Below are 22,002 nucleotides of genomic sequence, written 5' to 3'. Positions count from 1 at the left end.
AGATTCTTTGGTCTTGTAGTGGTTGTTTATTGGAACAACTTATCTGAAGAGAAGTGACACTAAAGAGAGGTGTGTGTTGTTTTTTTAATTTGTTTCTGTGATAACTATCTGAGGGTGGGTTTTTATCCATTCAAAGTTAACATGCAAAGTGTTCATATCTATGCAAGCTCAGGATAATTTGCTAAATTGGAACTCTGACACATGGCACACTTAATTGAATACCTTTGTTTTCTACATTAACCCTCCCCTTTTTAAATTTTGGGTAATGGGTAAAAACTAGCTGTTTGTAGTGGCAAACACAGACTACTTATAGAAAAGAACACTGTGTTTATATTTCACTTGAGAAATTACTAATATTTATTGTTTTTATATAATTTATACAGTATCTAAATGGTGCTGGTCATTTTTTATACAACATTGGAAGGAAATGACCACTGCCGCAAAGCCTATAATCTAAGGACAGACCAAACATTACAAACTAAAGAAGATTAGAGGAATATGAGGAGAGGAATTGTGACCACAGGCTTATGGGGTGGTATTTCTTAAACTTTTTAAATTTATTTTAAAAAATAAATATTATGAGTCAGAGCAAGCGGAAAAATGAGGGGTGAGCTCAAAAATGGCAGGAGAAAAAGATGGAAGGACAGAAAAGAATACAGTGAATAAGAGTGGGCAATGATGGATGTGGGTAGGACACTGGGAAGGTATGCATGGTGACTGACATGATGTAGAGTATGTAGGTCCCAGAATATTAGAGAGAGAAGGTGGATGAGCTAATATCTTCTATTGTACCAACTTCTGTTGGTGAGAGAAACAAGCTTTCGAGCTTACTGGAACCTCAAAAGCTTGTCTTTCACCAACAGAAGGTTTGTCCAATGAAAGATATTACCTCATTCACCTTGCCCTGCGATATAAAGTGTAAGATGAAAAATCCAAAGCATTCATTGGATTCTGCCACAATAATCAGGTGAGTGCTGCTCCAAACAAAAATTTTATATTCCCCCCCCCTCCCCAAAAAGAATGTTGAATAATATTTTTGTAGTGATCGACGCTTCACCATATTAGTTAACATTTTTATACAGTGCCATAAGCATGCATGTTGCTTTTCATAACAAAGACACAGTCTTTGTGCTGACTTACCTACCATTTTAACAGTATAATTCCTATAATCTGCAAATAAATGTAGATTTTGCAAGTCAGAAGAATAGTTCTGTAGAAACTTAGGGTACTGAATCACCCCAGTTAACTCTCTAGCATCTTGAGGGCGCACCTGTCTGCAGGTCTAGGGAGAGAGAGAGAGAGTGGTTCTGGCTTCTGGTAGGTGGGGCTAGCTTTGGACTCTTGGGAGGAACTAGGTCCATCCAGTTTGCACCAATTTCTCCTTCCGTCCCAGCTTGTGGCCCTGTCATGACCCAACCTCCCAAATCAGGAACTAGCAGAGGAAAAGTATTAAGATCTGAAACTCTGAATGAACCACGTGGAGGCAGGAGATTCTACAGGCACAAATACAAGCACAGGAGGTTTGTGCAGAATAAGCTGAAGTGTGAATTTCAAGTGCAATAGCTATTCGACCCTAACTCCCCATGTGGACACTTTTATGCTGCACTAAAAGTATCTTTGTGTGCTTTAGCTTAGTTCACTTTCTGTCTGCTTGGGAGGCATGATCTGTTGCTCAGTGGGAGGTTGTGTAAAGGTTAAGTTGGTAAGAGAGGACTTGTTTAGAAAAGGGGAAAAACAATGAAGAGTGGAGAAATAGGGGTCTTGCTGTGAGGGGAGGAGGAGAGAAAGAGACAAGATTGTTCTTTCTAAATGCAGTGGGAAACAGTGCATGTTAAAAATTCAATCCGCACTCTTGAGTGACGTAGTTATACCGACCTAACTCCTATATGATCTAACAGGAGGGCTTCTCCCATCAACATAGCTACTGCCCCTTGAGGAGGTAGAGTATCTAGACCCACATGAGATGCTTTCCTATGAGCGTAGATTCTTCACTGAAGGGCTATAGTGGTGCAGCTGTGCTGCTGCAGCCTTGTAAGTATAGACAAGCCACTAGTTAAACTGATGCAGACCTGTCATAAACAGATAGCTAAGGGTTAATGTCTCTTTCACCTGGAAAGGGTTAACAAACAACACCTGACCAGAGGACCAAACAGGAAACAAGAAACTTTCAAATCTTGGTAGAGGGAAGCCTTTGTTCGTGTTTTTTGGGTTTTGCTTTGTTCTCTCTCAGTTCTGAAAGGGACTAGACGTGCAACCAAGTTTCTTGCCAATCTCCCTGCTACAGTCTCTTATATATTCAGAATAGTGAGTATTGAGTAAAAAGGCAGTTATAGTCTTTTGATTGTTTTCTGTATTTGCAACTGTGTATCTGGCTGGTAGAGTTTTAATGTGTATTTATCTGAAAGTATTTTAAATTGTATTTCTGCTGGAGGAGGCTTTTCCTCCATTTTCTATAAGCTGAAAGACCCTGTAATATTCCATCTTAAATTTACAGTGATTATTTTTACTTTTTCTGTCTTTTATTAAAATCCTTTCCTTTTAAAATACCTAATTGATTTTTTCCTCTGGTTCAGGCTGAGGTATTGAGTCTGTACTCACCAGGGAAGTGGTGGGAGACAGGAAGAAAGAAGGGAGGGGGAGAGAGGGAATCCCTTTGTTTAGATTCATGGAGCTTGAATCTGTCTATCTCTCCTAGTGTACCCAGGGCGGGAAAGATCTGGGAGGAAGAAAGGAGGGGGAAGGGAAATGGTTTATTCCCCTTTGTTGTGAGACTCAAGGAATTTGGGTCTTGGGGTCCCCAGGGAAGGTTTTGGGGGGACCAGAGTCCCCCAAAACACTATATATTTTTGGGTAGTGGCAGCTTGTCAAATCTAAGCTGGTAATTAAGCTTAGAGGAATTCATGCTAGTACCTCATTTTTTGGACTCTAAGGTTCAGATTGGGAATAGAATACTATGACAAGACCCCTAATGTAAACACACACATACTGCTCAAACAAGATGTAGATTTAAGTTTAAAATGGTATATCTTTCTAGCATAGAGAAGGACTATTACTTATAACTCCCTCTCAGCAGGTGGTTAGTATGTCCCGGTTTCTGGTTGTATGCTAAGTTAACAGCTAAGAAGACTGGTGGCTGCTTTAAGCCTTTCTGTGTAATAGAGTTTGTGCAGTCAGGTTGTCCTTTTGTTTTCTTAAGGGCTGTTGCAGTCTTACTCCCTGTTTCTTGGGAACAGTACAACTTCAAACATAAGCTTTCATAGTGTGGATCATAAGATTTACCTGGTATTCAAATATTTAAAGTTTCATCTTATTTTGTACTTTCAAATAGGGCATGGAGGCTTTTGAGATGTTTAGATAATCAGTTCTTATGCCACTCAGTAAAACATCAACACTCTTACTTCAGCTCTCAACCCTGGGTATCTTCAGAGTTTGACAGGGCCTTGACATTGCTGTAGAAGCAGCACACTCAACCCCTAGGAAGGAGAATGTCATTTTTGATCAACACTTTGTGGTCAGCATAAAGTGAGCTCTTCCCCAGGCCATGTTCACCATTCCTTGTTTGGAAGGACAAATTTCCCCTAAACTAGACCTCAAAATGGGGGTAGGCAAGAGCAGATACATAAGAAGGAAAAGATTGGGGGGAGGGGGAGGAATCCCAAAAAGATCTCTGTTCTTTTACCCGTCAACAAAAAAACAAACCAGACCCATATTTCCATTAGCAAGGATATGGAGGATTGCTAAATGTGATGGGCCAGAGTGGAAATAGGGTGTGCTTCCCAGATACTTTAACCCTTGGTCAGTGTATAATTTTAGTACAAAAGGTTAAGCACATTTTGACCTGGTGAGATTGATCTATAGGCCCTGTCACATCAAGGAGCCTGCATTAATTTCCTACCATGATGACTGAGGCCAAGAATCATAAATATTATGGGTTGACTTGTGATCATTGAAACTCAGATGCTTTTCCAAAAATTGTAACTTTTTAGGGAAAAAATGGCCTAATTTGGATTGTGCTGATGTAATGAGTCTACAAACATGGAGCCAAATTCTTCCTTCAGTGCTCAGCAGAAATAATGAGATTACAACAGAGCATCTTAGAGAAGAATATGATTTACAGACTTTTTTAGTCAGTGTGTTTAATAAATAATCTGCCTGAGATTGATCACTGTGCTCTAAAACAGAGGTAGCTAATAGTAAATCAAACATTCTATGCTGCCATGATCCCAGGTCAGTTACTTCCAAGTACTTCTTTAATTAGAACACTGTTGGAGCTGTTGCTGAGCAATTAGACCTAAATACAGTGATTCTCAGTTCAGAAAACACTTTGGTGAAATTCAGAACTATTTTAGAACACAATAGGGATACATTTCGCATCAACCACTTTCTAAGCTGCAACAGCACTATGGTTAAAGAAACAAAAACATGTCACAGTTGCCAAAGCACAGCAGGACCACCAGTCAGCAACTATTGCTGTATCAGAGTTTTGGGAGACTTGAAGTACTTTTCTGTTAGTAAACTTTTGTTCCCTGAAGCACGTACAGGGCTCAGTTCTGCATTCCTTACTCTTGAGCAGTCCCCTTAAAGTTCATAGAACTGACAGTGCGAGGTGAGAACTGCAGGATCAGACCCATATTCTGATTTGATATTTATTCAATTATATTTAGAAGAGCGTTGCCTTTTCCATAGAAACCAGCGAGTTAAATAAAAAACAGATGTTGAAACACTACTACAAAGCAACTTCCAAGAATACTCTAACCTCAAACCAAATCTCTCCCGTTATATTTTCCCACAGCTCAAAGAAGGCCTCCTGGGCAAAATACTGCCTGTGATTTTATTTTATATTTCAAGTGTGTGTGATTGATTACAAGGAGCAAATTTTTGAAAAGCCTAGTGGTGTCTGGGTTCTTTTAGGAGAGAACAGTGCTACAAGAGAACAATTTCCCAGTGCCCTGAGAGAATATGAAGTAGTAACTGCATTCTGCTGGGCAAAAAGAAAATATATTTTTAATAGAAGAAAGGATAATCATTAATAACATTTATAACATCAGTGTTTTTACAGACATCAACATAATGCGTTCTCTGCCCCAAATAATTTACAATCTTTATTTAATAAAAAAAAAAGTGCAGGATAAGAGACAGGACAGCAGTACATGAGTGGGTGAAATCCTGTCAATCAAGTCACTGGATAAGATGTCCACTGACTTCAGTGGCACCAAGATTTCACCTTCTAAGCAAGAAGAAGACATGGAGCAGAGACTGGAAAAAGAGGCTAAGGGAATGGGAACAAGAAGGGAAGGAAGAAAAAATTAGAGCAGAGATTACAGAGGGTCTTGTAAGTGAGGATGAGGAGTTTGCATTTGATGTGGCAATGGGTAAAAATAACATGCAGTTTCAGCCTTCTGGATGACGGGAACCTGTGCAGCATAGCTGTCTTGTCCATCATATTAAAGTGTCTGCCTGTGCTAGGTTGGTATATGTTGGTAAAGGTGTTATATATTGTTAGGCGGGTCTGTCTTCCTATTTACATTGTACCATGTTTGAACCTTCCAGCGGCTGTCATTCCTGACATAGAATACTTTTGTTAGACATACTGCCATTTATCCACCAACGAGGAGCTGACATTTGACTTCTGGCTCAGATGGTTTATTATCAGAGAACACAAATAGCCAAGTTCTCCTTGATTAATGAAATGTGTGTATATAGTCTCAGCCTTCAGTGGAGTTGGAACTATAATGAATTTTCTGTGAAGAATTGGCATCTCTTGTGATTTGAACTGTAATATGACCTGCAAATTAAGTCTTAAGAGTTTAGTTTTGATAGCTCTGATTGTTACCCTTGCTTGGGATGGGGGTAAATTGATGTTTTCCCTGCAGAATGTTTGTCGTCTTTATCCACCATTGCTAAATTTAGTACATATACCTGTCTGTGAAAGAAACAAAGGTTGGCTGAATCTTTGCAGAGTATGGTATGTAACTGTGTGTATATACAGGTTAACTTTCTACCTGAATAGAAAATATTTTTATACTTATAATATTTTCTTTGAAAGACTTCAGCCATACTGAGTTCATTTATCCTGTGCTGGAGGGCTTAGCAGTTGACAGCCAGTACAGAGGGGACTCCATAGTCCAGCATGCTCAGCAGAGGAGATTACTACTCTTTACACTGCTGTGGAGTGGGTGTTTGGTATCTTGGAGATAGGGTCAGTGGGTTTGGGCACAGTCCAGTCCAAACAGGAAAACACAAAGTAGGAACCAAGCAAAAGGTAACATCTGCTACTTTCTGCCATGCCTAGCAGTAGCCAGCTTTTGGCCTTGAGGAATGTGATGCCCAGCTCCTTTATTAACTTTATTAATTATTTGTATTGCTGTAGCGCCTTGGAGCTCTAGTCATGATCCAGGATACCATTGTGCCAGGTGCTTCACAAACACAGCACAAAAAGACAGTCCCTGTCCCAACAAGCTTACAATCTAAGTATAAAACAAGAGATAACAGATTGGGGAAACAAGGGGAATTCAACCTTACCCAAAGAGCAGTTAGCAATGGTTCACTGTCGCACTGGTTGGGTCCTGCAGGGATCTGTCCTGGGTCTGGTACTATTCAATATTTTTACTAATTACTTTGATAGTGGAGTGGAGAGTATGGTTATAAAATTTGCAGATGACACGAAGCTAGGAGCAGTTGCAAGCACTTTGGAGGACAGGATTAGAATTCAAAATGACCATGACAAATTGGTCGAAAATGAGAGACAAAATTCAATAAAGACAAGTGCACTTAGGAAGGAAGACCGAAATGGACAGTTACAAACTGTCTCTGTTGTAATACTGCAGAAAAGGATCTGAGGTTAGTGGATCGCAAGCTGAATGAGTCAATGTGACACAGATGCATAAAGGCTAATATTCTGGGGCATATTAACAAGAGCGTCGTATGTAGAACACGGGATGTAATTGTCCCGCTCTGTTCGTCACGCGTGAGGCCTTGGCTGGAGTATGGTATCCAGTTTTGGGCAGCACGCTTTAAGAAAGATTTGAGCAAATTGGAGAGAATCCAGAGGAGAGCAACAAAAATGTTTTAGAAAACGTTTAGAAACCTATCCTGTGAGGAAAAGTTAAAATAAGTGGGCATGTTTAGTCTTGAGAAAAGGAGATGGAGGTGGGCGCTGGTTACAGTCTACCTTTTTTATCTTGTCCACTTTCCACATGTTTATTAGTCCCATGAAATAAGTCGATGCGCTAATGGGATAGAATTTCTTATCATTTTAGACTTGTGAAAAAAAGACTAAATGATGTTTGAATGGCAGTGAGTGTTTCCAAGGAGGGAATGACTCACTGAGTGCATTTTTTCTTTTGATCGTTCCAGGTTTTCCAGGACCTTGGCACCTCAGTGCTATCTGGTGCTTTTAAGGGGTACAACATCTGTCTTTTTGCATATGGACAGACGGGTTCAGGAAAAACGTACACGATGATGGGAACTCCAGTGAGTCATAGCCTTGATTACACTCTTTTTTTTTTTTAAATCTGTTTGTTAAATTGAAGTTCATGATTAAGATCGTAATTAAGCAAAATGTTTAAGCACGTTTTACTAGGGATTACTTGTGCTTAAAATTAAGCATATGCTTAAGTACATAGCTAAATAATGTAGCACAAGCTAAAATTATAAAAGTATGGATGTGTGTATGTATATATGTATAAAAAATAAAATTCCTTTTGTAAACTGTGCTCTTTGGATGTTGCATATGTGTGGTTTACCTTTTAGTCTAAAGAAAACAAGTTTTCCACTATGAACACTTATTGTTCTTCGTAGCAGTCAGCCTGCGCCTCTACAAAATATTTTAATGTCACTTTCTTTGACAATCAGACAGCCATGTTGAAGTTAAATTAATTTTACTAATTAAAATTTGGAATAATTATTTGTGCAATCTTTTCTGCTGCATTTTTGTAAGAAGACTTTGCTGTCAATTAGGGAACAGTCTGAGGTGACCATACTTGCTTCATTTCCAATTACTAAATGAATTTGAATGGAAGTTTTGGGGGTGAAACATTAGCATGTGCTCCTCAAAGCCAGTCAGTTCTAAGATACTTGATTTATGGGGCCCCACTTAGTGTGCCTTTATATCTTAAAGCACCCAAACCAGTGAGTCCTTTGAAAGGGTTACTGGCTTTGCTGATCCAGAGGGAAAGGTAGATAATCTCTCTGAAAACCTATATAAATCGAAGGGGAGTGAATTGTCTCTAAAGCAGTGATTCTCAGCCTATTTACCATTGTGGGCCGCATATGTGTTATGCGGGCTGCATCCAATACTACCTGTACGGCCCTAAGGATGTCACATGGGCCACAGCTCTGTGCTGAATGGGCTGCAGTCCGAGAATCACTGCAAAAGAAAGAACCATTTTTCAAGGAGACAGCAAGAGCAAGTCACTACTTCCCGCCCCCTGAGAGGACCACTGATTCAGGTAAAGGATGGGGAGAGAGAGACACTCTTCAAATAAAATTTTTTGAACCTATAAAAGTGATTAAAGGTTGGTCTGAAGTTTGATTACAGTTTCTATTTGGTTCTTATTTTTACTGAACTGGTTTTGCTGTCCCTAGAATGACCATATTAGCTTACTAAAGGTACCACCTGACAGGCATCTGCAGGGAGATTTTGTCCATCTGATACCTAAGACTTGATTCTCTTCCTGTTTTAAATCAAGACTATTGCCATGGAAGTCAGAAGAATTATACTGATATAAAACTAATGTAAGTGAGAGGAGAATCAGGTCACTAGTGTCTGATTATCTTGGAAGTATAATAGCAGTTTATAATGACCATACCTTAAAAATTGTTACTAATTCCTATGGCACTTTCATTGTAGTAATGTTGCTGCTGGATTCTTTGGTAAGAGTGATTTGTGCGTCAGGAAGAGTCCCACTTTGATCCACTATTTAATAATTTTCATTTATTGTACTACATTATTAGCATTGTTAATAGCTAGAATATCAGCCTGCTTGGTCTGTAGAGAACTTCCACATTTACAAAAATGCGTTTATTTAGGGAAAGCTGTTTTGTTTTTGGTTTTTTTCCCCCTTAATTTGTTCCATTTCAAATATACCTTCTAAAAATCTTTGCATCCTACTGCAAAGAGATTCCAAGTGGGAGGGGCTGAGCCTGAAGGTAGCTCCAAGTCTTTACGTAAGCCATGTGCTGTAGCAAGTGGAGTCATCTTAGCTTTGAACTCTTCAGCATCCACTGCCTATGAAAAATGCCCTACGATGACTTCCAGTGAGGGTAAGATTGACAGTTATGGGTACAGCCACCATTCTAGCCAGAGTATATCATCCCTTTAAGTCAGGGGTTCTCAGACTGGGGGTTGGGACCCCTCAGGGGGTCGTGAGGTTATTACATGGGGGGTCGAGAGTTGTCACCCTCGACCACAAACCCTGCTTTGCCTCCAGCATTTATAATGGTGTTAAATATATAAAAAAGTGTTTTTAATGCATAAGAGGGGTTCACACTCAGAGGCTTGCTATGTGAAAGGGGTCAACAGTACAAAAGTCTGAGAACCCCTGCTTTAAGTGATTACTTCTAGAGATGCTGCAACTGGAATAGTTGAGTTGTCACAGATCTAACACTGAGAATGCTCCAGGACAGATTGTGTTGTGATCTCCACAATCACTGCTTGTGTATCTCTCCATATTTTAGTGGGAAGTTGATGCTGGAATAGTTGGGAATTCCCCATAGTTTTGTTTATATTTATTAAAATGACTTCTTACAAGAGAAACTGGGACTGTGATCATATCATGTAATTGTTCTTCTTTTGTTTGTTTTTCTTTTATTTAAAGGCATCCATTGGGTTGACACCTCGTATATGTGAGGTATTTCTTTTATGAACTTGAAATTGTTTAAACTGTTCTTAATTTTCTTTTCTTTTTTATTTTTTAAGAGAAAAATATAAACTTTTGGTTTATGCAGGGCATTTTCTCAAGGGAGGATGATTATTCAGAGCAGCCAGCATCTTGCAGAGTAGAAGTCAGGTAGGAGTGTCTCATTATTTTTGGCCATATGTTTCTAAATACTTTTTCCGTAGCAAAAGCACACAAATGTTATTTGATACATTTATTTCTCTTTTTCAGGGCAGTCAATCATTCTGCTGGGGTGGGAAAAATCTTGCAGTTCGGTTTTCAATCCAAGTATAGTTCCTTGGGTGCTGTTTGTTCACTGTTAGATCCCAAAGAATATGCATCTAAATAATAGTGGGTTAAGAGTCCATGTCTTGCTTGTTTAACTGTTCAAAATTTGGACCCTATACTGCATTCAGTTCTTATTCATAAATCGCATTAATTTTATGGAGTTTTGTGCTCTGAACAGTTGAAGAGTTGGGAACAACATTAATTAAAAGTGCAGGAAATAACGCTGTGTTGGCAATACAGATGATTTATTGTCAGCACTATTTCGAACCAGCCAGCAGCAGGGGACAGCTATTTTCTTGCCTCATGACAATTGATTGCTTCTCAGCTCCTTTCTAAGTGTCTGTACACACAACATGTAAGAAGAGGTAATTTGAGAGGTAATGAAGATGAATGCTTTAGTTTTTGATGTGGAATGTCTGTGCCAGGTTGCAGGTGCAAATTTTCATTATCCAAAGAACAACTTTAAATAATATTTTTTTTTGTGAATAGTGGATGCCAGAAAGACAACATTTTATTTGCTTTTCTTCAGTTTCCTTGAAATCTATAATGAGCGTGTCCGAGATTTGTTAAAGCAATCAAACCAGAAGAAACCTTATACGCTTCGTGTCCGAGAGCACCCTGAGACAGGTCCATATGTGCAAGGTGAGAGTGAGTTTCTGCATGGGTTACAGATGAATGCCTATGTGCCTATTCTGAATGTTCACTTGCATTCCTAACATGCTCTTTATTATTTCCACTCTTTCCAGTTATTAAACAGCCAACATGAAATGTGTAGTTTGAGGAACTCAAAATCCTCCCAGCAAAAATATATGGCAGAACATGGAATCTAATTCTTAATATACGAAGAGGGTGAAATTCTAGAGGAAGGACTAATTTTTTGTGTGTAGTGAATGTGTTAAATAAAAATATAGAGTATAAGTTTTGTTGTATTGGATCAGGCCATTGATCTATCTAGCCTGATAATCTGCCCCCCAACGATGGCTGCAATGAATGTTTCATGAGAATGTAAAACCATACTGCCAATACCAGAAAGAAATCTCTTTCCTACTAAGCGTAGCAGAAAACAGGAGTAACCCCTTTTCCTCCGACTAACATGGCCTTTTAGTTGATAGCAATTTGCCTGTAAATAAATCCTCAGAAGCTTCAGATTCCTGTCAGAAACTTTTTGTGATACAATGTACTTGTTTCCACTGGAATTACTAGATTAGAGACTTCTAATCTGCCTACTTTCACATGGATGTTTGCTGTAGTTATAAAAACATTCTAATGCAGTTTTACATTGTTTCCAAATTTACATCTTTCTGTAAAATTGTTTCTTCCATTCTGTTTTCCTCTTTTCAGTCCTCATCTTTTCTCTTACCTGTTTTTGCCTTTCCAATTTTTCCTCTCCCTTTTTTCTTTCCCTTCTCCTTTGCCTCTGCCCTTTGTCAGAAGTGTAACATCATTTTAAAGTAAACTCTCTCAGCTGTTGGTGCTTAAGTCATTTGATAGTGCATTATACTGAGTTTGCCCTCTGAAAAGCAATACATTTGGTCAGTGATTGACAGAAAGTGGTTTCTACAGAATCAGCGCACTACAGGCATAGAAGTAACTGAGTAAGTGATTTTAAAAAACTATAAAACATATTAATGGTCAGGAATGGAAGAAAAAATCTTTCCAAACTGATACAAACTTTAAATATGGGTGGGTTTGTCTGGAAAGTAAATACACCCATTTCCTTTTTAATGTGCTGCTAAACACTATGTCTACACAGTGGGCAGAACTCCAAATTGCCTCTGAAATTCCTGACAGTGCCAACTCTTGTCTATTGGCCAAGTGGATTGTAACATGTTTGACACCTACAAAGTATTCCTTTGATGTGTAAAATGCACATAAGACAGAATTGTATTGGTGGTGTCATGTCAGATCAAATACTAGCTTGTTCTGCTTTTAAAACATCTCCATCCCCTTTTGTAAATTTTCTTTGTTCTCCTCTACCCCCTCCACCACTGTTTGCCATTATCGTGCCACCGGCTTATTCAGGTGGTGTGTTTTTTTTTTAGGAGAGGGAGGGAAAGGGAAAGTCAAGATAAATACTGTGGCTGGATTTTTGAAAGAGCTGGATAATTTTAGAACTATTAACATTTGTAGTCAATTAACTTGGCTTTACAAGATATAATAATAGTACATAGCATTCTTCATCCAAGAATCTCAAAATGCTTCACAAACATAAGTTAAGTCTCTCAAAAGCTCTGTGAAATATATAAGTGGTATTCACAATTTACTGATAGTGAAACTGAAGAGAAGAGAGGTTAAGTGACTTGCCCAGGTTTATCCAGTGACAGAGCCAATTAAAAGAAACATGAAATCCTGATGCCTAGTTCCCCGCTAATCAATATGTCCTGTAATATTGTATTTAGCACCTGATCATTGTTATCAGTTTTCATGTTTCAGAGAATAAACTGATCACCAGCAGAGCCAACAGATTTTACACGCAAACCTCCTACACACGATTGGCCAGGTAGCATTCTGGTAATTTTAACTATGACTTTCTGTACCACCAGCATCCTACTAAATTCAGGACTGGAAAATAAATGAATTGATGGTCTGATCCACTATGGCAAACCTGTAATCCTTTGAAAACTAGGAGAAGCAGACACATTTGGCTTTCACTCTGGTCCTTTCTGGGTTCCTTCCCTGGCTCCCTCTCAGCTGTTAACCTCATTACAGATCTGACCCAGAGCCTAGTTACTGCAAAGCCCCACAAGGAGCTGCTGCTTTTCCCTGATCGTTGCCCAGATTGAGAAGAGTGCTGCAGACCAGTGCTTCTCAAGCTATCTGATGTTGGGGACCGGCAATTTTTTTTTCCAGTGTGCCAGGGACCAGTGCCATATTATTATCCTATTCGACACTTGTATGAGGAAACTCGCTGCGGGCCGGCTGCTGATGGCTCGCGGACTGGCACTGGTCCACGGACCACCACGTTGAGAAGCACTGCTTTAGACTGTTTCATTCCCTATTTGCTGTGCTGTCAGGCATACACCTCCAGTGGTTCCTAGGCTGCAAATCCCAGAGTTTTCTTGATCTGGGAGGAAACCAGGTCAGATCTGGGACGTAAATCTCTTGATGTCCCAACTCACCCTGTGATACTGTGGTAGGAAGTTATGCAGTTGTTCCCAGATAGTTCCTCATGAGATAAATCTATCCTTTGTCTTCTAGTTCTGATATTTTATATTTATTGTTAGTTCTTTAAAGAAGAATTCAATACCCAGATGTTACCTAGAATATTGTTTGTAATTAAGATAGTGACTTTATAATGTTGCAGTTCTGTTGTTTCCCTTAAAATTTTCCCTTCTCTGAATTTTTGTTATTTTGTACTATGAGAAAAGCATAATATAAATCCGTTAACAAAATCAAAAAGTGCCATTTCAGGTCACATGAGAAAATCCAGGTTGGACATTCTGTTAGCCTTACTCCTGCCATTTTTGTCCCTTGACAAATACATACATTCTTATAAAAATCTCTGCAAGGAACTTGCAGCTCTTCTTATAATAAGTAACATGATTCAAAATTTTAGAAAGAAATGGCTGGATGAGTTAAAAATGAAATAGCTACTTGTTTGAAGTGTCATGTGATAGCATTACAGTGCTGTTGTTGTACCACATGAATAGAATTGATACTGATGAATCAGTGTCATGGGGTCTATAGTCAGATGACATAATTCTGTATGTGCATGATACTATGTGTGTTGTGTGTTTAACAATAATAAACATTTATGCCAAATGTATTGCATTTGTGTGTGTGGTTTGTTTGTTTTTGGGAGGTGGCATTATTTTGTTTTTTTGGTAGGAGATTGATAGAGGAGCCGATCACATGGATTCCTGCAGAAGTGTGCTTGTTTGTTAGCTTCACATGTCAGATGAGGGGTGAGAGAGTTCAAACATTTTTCACTCTGCAGATCAGTACGGGTGGCTTGATTTTAAAGAACTTCTAACTCAGAAGATAAAGTGGTTTACACCTCTGTGGCTGTTTACAGTATATTGCTGAAACCAATAATTGCTGAGTTCAATAATGTACTGTATGATCCTGCAGTCTTTCTATGTGAGCCCTTGCCCTTTGAAATCCACAGAAGTTTTGCATGTGGAGTCTCTGCAGGATCATGCCCTAGGAATCCTGTTACCGATAGCTGGATGGCCATATGTCACAGGGTGAGCATAGGCTCTCCCAATTTTGTGCCTGCACCCTGTGTTTAGGCTGGTTTAATAAAGAGTGTTCACTCCCTCTTTTGTTGAACTACCCCAGTGTCTTTATCTACAACGCTCGTGCAGTGCCTAGATCCCCCAACAGTTAGTGCCCCACAGACCGTCCCCAGGGTCTCCTGGCCCTTGAGACTTCCTTATTGGCAAGGAGACAGAGATACTGCCCTCCTCTCTCCTTCCAGGCTAGCCTCCCCACTGAGGTTTGCCCAAGGATTTTACAGCCTTCTCCTGCCTCAGCCCAGCTGTCACTACTTAGCCCAGCAGGTTCATCTGAGCCAGCCCTCCTTAGGGCTTGCAGCTGGGCTCCCTGTTGAGTACCTGCATCTCTACCCCTGGCCTACCGGCCAGAAAGCAGGCTGTAGCCAGCATTTTGGCAGGGCTTTAAAGGGGTTTTACCCCTGCCCTGCCACACCATGTTTTCTGAATTATAGCCATATAATTATAGCCTGTAGTTGCATAGGAGGATGGTTTACTTTGCACCCCTCTACCAGGCAGTTTGCTCCATGGGGAACAAGTGAGTATTGTTAAACTGATGAATATAGGCAAAGTTCCGAGATTTCCCATTATCTCACAGCACGTTGCAGTATATCAACATTTGCATCTGTACTTGTTGCGCATGAGCAGTCACCAGTTTAGGGGTAACAGAAAAATTTGACTGTTGGGGAAGGGCTCCCTTGTATACTGCAGGTGTCACTTCCATAGTTTGTTTCAGTAGTCTCTAGTGTATAGAAGCCAATACTTGGATGAAAAATAGACAAGGCGGAGAACCAAAGAGGAAACCCTTTAGTGTTGCCTAGTTACTTTCATATTAGAGGTAATCTGTTTTCCATTTGCAAGTCCAGTCAGGAAATCCAAGCACTAAGTATTTTGAATAGTTTCCAGACTATCATTTTTTGGATGTAAAGGTTGCACGTTTCTAGCATTTAAATGCTGAAAGTGTTTCAGTGCTTCAGATTGGAATGGTTTCAAAATTCTCTTTTCCAGATGGTTGCACTGTTAAGGAATCAGCCTCTTTTAAATCAGGAAATGATGCAATCTATATTGTTACTCTGAGACAGATTGCTGAGGCAGATTCTGTCTTAGTTTGAGATAGATTTCTATTCCAGACACAGGTTTTTTTGTGATCTTTCTGTGATCCTTGAAAACAGACTTTCTTTTTCCAAGTAGCAGAGAGAGCACTTAATGGCATTCCTTTTCCAACAGCATTAATAATTTTTCTTTTGCCTTTTTATAATAAACCTTTGTGTGTTGTGATCAACTAGTTACTATTGCCTCCAGTATAGAATCAGTAATAACATAGATGTAATGGGTAAGAACTGTGGAAACTTTATAATAAATATAACAGTGCTTTCCCATCACATAGCTAGTTCTATATTCACAAGATTACAAACCCTTGAAAGTGAGTTAGAGAAACAATATAAGGCCCTTTTTCCATACTCTGTAGATTTGCAGATGCTGGTGCTGTTTGAACAGTAATTGGCTATTGTTTTTCAAACAGGAAAATGTCATTACATCTTTTGGAGTTCAATGTGTAGCTAATACAATGTCAAACAGTAGAATAAATGCTTTGCTTTGTAAACCATCTGTAGTTTTGCATGTTTTTAGGCCACAGATGAGATTCTTTTAGTTGTGGGTGAATGTGATGGTGGTGTGAGACTTTGTTTTCTTTGGGTCAGGTATTAAAGGGCTAAAACAAATCACCTATCTTTGGGCTAAATTCTGACCTCATTCACAGTCTGTTTATCTACTAGTATCTAAGGACAAACTCTGTCCCACTATCTCTGAAATAACCCTTTGAGTCTTGCTGAGCTTTTAAATTATTGACTAGGGTAAGCAATTGATATTAACTTGATAGTTGATAGGAAAATCATTTTAATTAGAAAAATTAGACCTTTTAGAAGAGTGTCTCTTTAGAACATGTGGAATTAGGTGTTGATACCTATCACTGAAAGTCTTTGTTTCCTGCAGATAAGAAGTTCCAATGGAACTATATACTGTTTGTTTTTCATGGTACCAACAGGTGTGTATCTGTAAATTTGCTAGCATATTTAAATTAGTCTTAAGAAACGATATTCTTACCATGAATTATTTTCTGGTAACAAAGTATACCTTTTCCTCACTTCCTCTCCCTCTCTTCCCCTCCCCCCCATACACACTCCTGTGGCACATATTAAAAACAAAACTTGTTTCTTGTGAAATACTAGTGAAATACAACAAAAACTATGAGGAGCACTTCATTCTACCCCATGATAAACAATTTAAGAAAAGATTATTTTCTATAGCGCCTTGTACAGTTGTTACCATGATACTAGAACTGCCAAAAGTAAGAGAGTAAACGTGAAGTCAATTTCATCCCAGGAGTAAGTCCATTGAAGCCAACTAAGGGCTAGTATACACTGGCAATGCTAAAGCACTTCCATGGCAGTGCTTTAACATGCCTTATGTGGTCAATGGTGCAACACTGGGAGAGCTCTCCCAGTGCTCTAAAAAACCTCCACCTCCACGAGATGGGTGTAGCTCCCAGCATGCTCCCAGCACTGATGCATTGTCTACACTGGCACTTTACAGGACGGAAACTTGCTCCACTCAGGGGGAGTGTTTTTTTACACCCCTGAGCCAGAAAGTTGCAGCGCTGTAAATTGCCAGTGTAGACAAGCCCTTAGTGTGGCTGCTACAAATTTACATTTTATAAGATGCTAGTAATGAAGTTACACCATAGCACATACTGCCCTCTAGTGGGGGCCACATTAGTCACTGCCACTCATTTGCTCCAGTTGTTTCTGCAATGCAGGATCTCTTTCATTCCTGGCTAGTGGACTCCTCCCCCCTGCATCCCTTTTGTATTGTTTTGTTTCCTCAGGGCAGCTACATTAATGCTTGATTCTTTCTAGGATCTAATCAGGATGCACTTTGGTGTGGAGTAGGGCACAGAATTTTATACAGGGTTTAGTTTACAGATGAATGTCACAGGTTCACAGTATGGTATTTGGCTCATGAAGTGTGCATCACAGACTCCAGACAGAGGACTTCCTCATTCTCTGATTCATTTGTACTGAACCTTATACTTTACATCTGCAGAATCAATGGCTGAAGGATTGTCTACACACAAAAATTGTATCACTTTAACTATGATTGTGTAGTTAAAGTGACAAAAAATCAACCTCATGGGGATGCAGTTATATTGGTATAAAAATGTTTATGCCACTCTAAATTATTTGCATATGTGAAGAGGAATAAACTAGACTGGTATAGGACATTTTTATACCAATATTACTGCATCCACACTAGGAGTTGTACCGGTATAATTAGTTTGGTTTCAAAACAAAATAAAACAAAACAAAAAATCCCACTGCTAATCAAAGTACAAAATGTGTGTGTAGACCAGGTCTAAGTCTCAGACAGAATGTTTGTACTCTCCAGTTGTAGTAGTAACCCTATTGCATAGTTGAACCAAGAGACTAGAGTGAAACAATATTTCCTGAGTACAACCTGTTTTTTTAATGGTCTCTCTTTCACTTTTTAAACCTCTGACAGGATTGTCTCAGCATTTAGTTACAGACTACAAACAAGCCATAGGACTTCTGGAAGAAGGAATAGCCAACAGGTATTTTTTTTTTAATCAACCTTTTTTCTGTATCTCCTGTTTTTCCCAGTTTTGATAGCACAACTACTGATTTTTCTGACAATGTTACGTTTGTCATTTAACTTTAAACAGAAATGAAGAATGATCTATGTGATGACATCAGGCTTCCAAACTACTGTCTGAAAAAAAACTATATATAATAACTTAGCTCTTAAATGGTTGTTACAAGGGCCCATTAAAAGATTATTTCCGTAGATATTACTACAAAACTGATTGTATCCTGACTTACACATAGTAATGCATAATATTACTTTGATATAAGATCAAAAGTGAACCACAGGGAGATGTTTTGCTCTAACCAAGTAAATCTGTATGCTGCATATACTCCATTCTTCAGATGGTATAGTTTTCAATTCAGTTTCAGCATAGCTCAGTTTGTGACTACTGAAATCAAACACATTTGTGCTTTACTACAAACTGTTTGATGTATGTTTATCATGTGGTTCAGGCTGACACCAGGGTAGAACAGGCCAGAAGCCATTTGTGCCATCCTTTCCTATGGGAAACACCTAATAAAAATAGCAGAAACTTAAAATTATGTTGGCTTAATGTCTTTAATATAAAGGGACACATTTTCAAGGGTCCTTAAACTAGCCTCTAAAATTATGATGCAGTGTTTGTACACATATCAAGCAGCTAGATGTAATTACCTTATTTGGGAGAAAACACTGGAACTTTTGCATGCAAAAAAATAGTCATAGCAATATTTTCAAGCAAAACTGTAGGTGCACAGAATTGTGTCTGCAAAAATCCTAGGTGTATAAAAATGTACCCACAATTTCTTGCTGAAATGTTTCCATAACCGAAGGGTGAATTTCACCTCTGTGCAGAGACCACAGCTAGCCTATACACCACATAAATTGTATTTTGAGGGTTTAATTGGGATTTAATTCTTGTCTAGGCTAGGGTTCTTTACATGCAGCTGTTTTTCACCCATAGTGCATAAATAAAACAAAGCTAAGTGCATTTTTTGTTGTTGTTTTTGCACAGGATTTTTTTTTATTTATTGGGTGGGGTGCAGGGGATAAGGTGAGGCTTGGTTAATATTCCTACTTCAACTTACTAAAGTCAGTAGTTCATTAAAGTTATTTGGGCCTGGATCCAACCACTGGTGGCTGCATTTGAGAAACACTGGGCTAGAACATCAAGGACATTGCACACACTTTAAGCACTGTAAATAAAAAATTAAAAAAGGGTATTACTGAGACAAAGAATGTGCAGTGGAATTTAATTTTGCCGCTCAAGACTTGTAGTAAGCATTAGATATCATTTCATGATCAAAAGGGAATTTCCCAAATAAATCTTCAATGAAATTCCATTGTATGTATTTATCAGTGCAGTCAGAGCATAGTCTCACCATTGCAGAAACACAAATAAAACGTTGTACTAATAAATATATTTAATAAATTGTGCTAATAAAAATGTAATTTGAATGCAAAAAAGAGAAATTACTGCTAAATTTAAAAAATAAAACAGCTAAAATTGCCTGTCAAAAAAATTAAATATAACAATAAGCTTACTCTAAAGTCCTAAATATCTAAAATGCAATTTTATAAAATAATCAGCAGTAAAACATAATGTTCTTCTTCGAGTGATTGTTCACATCTATTTCAGTTGGGTATGTTGTGCCACATGCACACACATCGGAAACTTTTCCCTTAGCAGCTCCCGTAGGGACGGCAGGGGAGCCCCCTAGAGTGGCACCCTTATGGTGGTGTATATATTACCCTGCCTGCCCCACCCCCCTTAAGTTCCTTCTTGCTGTACGTGGTGGCGTTGGAACGTTCTCTCTCTCTCTTGCTTGCGAGTGATCCCTTAGCCTTTCAGTTTTCTAGTTAGAGTTGTTCTTAGATAATTATCACTTAGTTAAATACTATTGTATTCAGTATCAGAGGGGTAGCCGTGTTAGTCTGGATCTGTAAAAGCAGCAGAGAATCCTGTGGCACCTTATAGAAGCTAGTTCCAGCACCAGCCTTGGGCTGTGGGGCATGCTGCAAGGCCAGGGTTTCAAAGCTTGTGCCACATGCTGCAAGCCTGTGCCTAACACCAACCCCCATGACTCCTGTCTCTGATGTCTGGGAGAATCTCATCAGGCAGAGCGCTGCAAAATCTGCAAGACCTTCAAGCCATGCACTAAGAAAGAAAGAGACTTTCGCCTTAAGCAGTTGCTCATGGAGGCCGCATTGCAACCACTGGCACTTGACCGACTGGCACCGGCACCGGCTTCCTCGGAGCAAAGTGCCCCGGCATCTGTGCGTGACCCGGCACCACCGAGGCTCCGCAATCACCAGCACCAAGATGGGACGACCAGCTCGGTGCCAGTTGGCCTCTCTGGCACCAACGTCACAAGAAAGGGGAAAGAGGGCACTTTCCCCGAAGAGCTACTAAGCCGCTCAAAGAAGCCCTCAGCGTGTAAAGACAGATTGCAGACCCGAGCCAAGAACTGGCACCATTGACTCCAGCGCCACAGACTCCGTTGAGTACGGTACCCAGCGGATTCAGTGCCGATGAGTGTCTGGAGGAGGTCCTTGAACACCCCTCCATGCCCGACACTTTCGAGGCAGCAAAAGACCTCATTGAGTTGTTAGCGCCAAACCCCCTCCCATGCAGGGAGAAGCCTCCAGCACCACCCAAAAGGGTGCCATCCAGAGGGAAGCCGGCAATAGTGTGCTGCTCGAGGTCACCATCTTGGCACCGTTCCCATTAGAGCTCAATGTTCTGCTATTCCCTGGAACCCATGACCCAGTGTAAGGTTATGGCACTGGAGGTGAACCCACCAGTGGCATCTGCAGCAACTGCTCGCCGGTCCATGACACCACTGGTCGCCCAGCACCAGAGTACGGCACCAAAAACCTCACCAGCACTGAGTGTGAGACACCGGTACTGATCCCGAAATTCCTGGTACTGTTCACAGTCCCAGCCAGCCAGGCACCACTCCCTAGCACCCTGTGGCCGCTCAACACTCAGCACCGCCCTGGTCCTCTCTGTCAGCATCCTCCGGCTCCGAGGTCGACTCCGACTCCAGTCACTCTAGCTACAGCAGACATTGAACCGTAGCCAGCAGAGAATCCCAACCAGCATGGCAGCCACAATGGCCTCCTCCAGGCCAGTGGGCCTTCTGGACCCCATGGGCCTACCACCAGCAACAGGTCATGTCCTCCAGAGCTTCTAGGTACAGGCAATCTATGCAACACCATTCCAGGTCGCCACACAGGCACCCATCAAGGACAAGGGAGGCTACTTTCTCTAGGCCGCCCCCGGACCACCAAGAGCAACTGGTGCTCACAGGCCCAATACCTGAGGCGGTGCCAAGCACTGCGACACCCCAAGAGGTGACCCAGGCATATGGGGACACACAGGAGGCTCTAGATGAGGGCAGCCTACAGCACCTCACTTCCTCCTCTTCCCCAGATGAGAGTGGCAGGCAGATCAGTTTTAGAATCGCCACCAGTTGACCACAGGGCTCACCAGGAGCTACTCCACAGGATCACCCACAATATGGGCCTCCAGGCAGAAGGAACGGTTGAGCACGAGGATCCGATGATGGACATCCTGATGCCCGAAGGTCCCTCCAGGGTCAGACTCCCTCTCTTAAAGACCATACAGACGAATTACAACACTGTATGGAAGACCTCAGCCTCTATCACGCCGACAGCCAGGGGGCTAGAAGCGAAATACTTTGCTCCTTCCCAGGGCCACGAGTTTCTGTTCTGCCATCCGAATCCCTGTTCCCTAGTTGTTTCAGCAGTCAATGAAAAGGAACGAGAGGGCCAACAAGCCTCAGCCCCAACGGCCGAGGAGGCCGAGCATTCAGACCTCTTTGGTAGGAAGGTCTACTCCTCCGGAGGCCTCCAGCTACACATAGCCAACCAGGAGGCGATCCTTTAATAGACATAACTTCAACTCTTGGATGGCTGTGTCCAAGTTTAAGGATCGCCTGCCCCAGGACTCTCAC

At 40.5% G+C, this 22,002-nt stretch overlaps 1 protein-coding gene across 6 annotated transcripts in view; it reads left to right on the top strand.

Annotated features, from left to right (window-relative positions):
- STARD9 (StAR related lipid transfer domain containing 9) overlaps positions 1-22,002 on the top strand; it is a 171,119-nt gene that overhangs the window by 65,061 nt on the left and 84,056 nt on the right. For all 6 annotated transcript variants that reach the window (XR_004373843.2, XM_075065444.1, XM_032781495.2 and 3 more), the window contains exons 4-8: positions 7,357-7,473; positions 9,819-9,851; positions 9,949-10,010; positions 10,696-10,808; positions 17,939-18,008. Coding sequence is in view for 5 of the 6 variants with exons in the window: in XM_075065444.1 (XP_074921545.1) it covers positions 7,357-7,473; positions 9,819-9,851; positions 9,949-10,010; positions 10,696-10,808; positions 17,939-18,008 (395 nt within the window). In the remaining variant the exon portion in view is untranslated. The remainder of the gene's footprint in view (positions 1-7,356; positions 7,474-9,818; positions 9,852-9,948; positions 10,011-10,695; positions 10,809-17,938; positions 18,009-22,002) is intronic.

The sequence above is a fragment of the Chelonoidis abingdonii genome, chromosome 4, assembly GCF_003597395.2.
Source record: "Chelonoidis abingdonii isolate Lonesome George chromosome 4, CheloAbing_2.0, whole genome shotgun sequence".
Classification (NCBI taxonomy): Eukaryota; Metazoa; Chordata; order Testudines; family Testudinidae; genus Chelonoidis; species Chelonoidis abingdonii.
The sequence above is the reverse complement of the archived record's forward strand: the minus strand, read 5'-3'. Positions and strand labels throughout refer to the sequence as shown.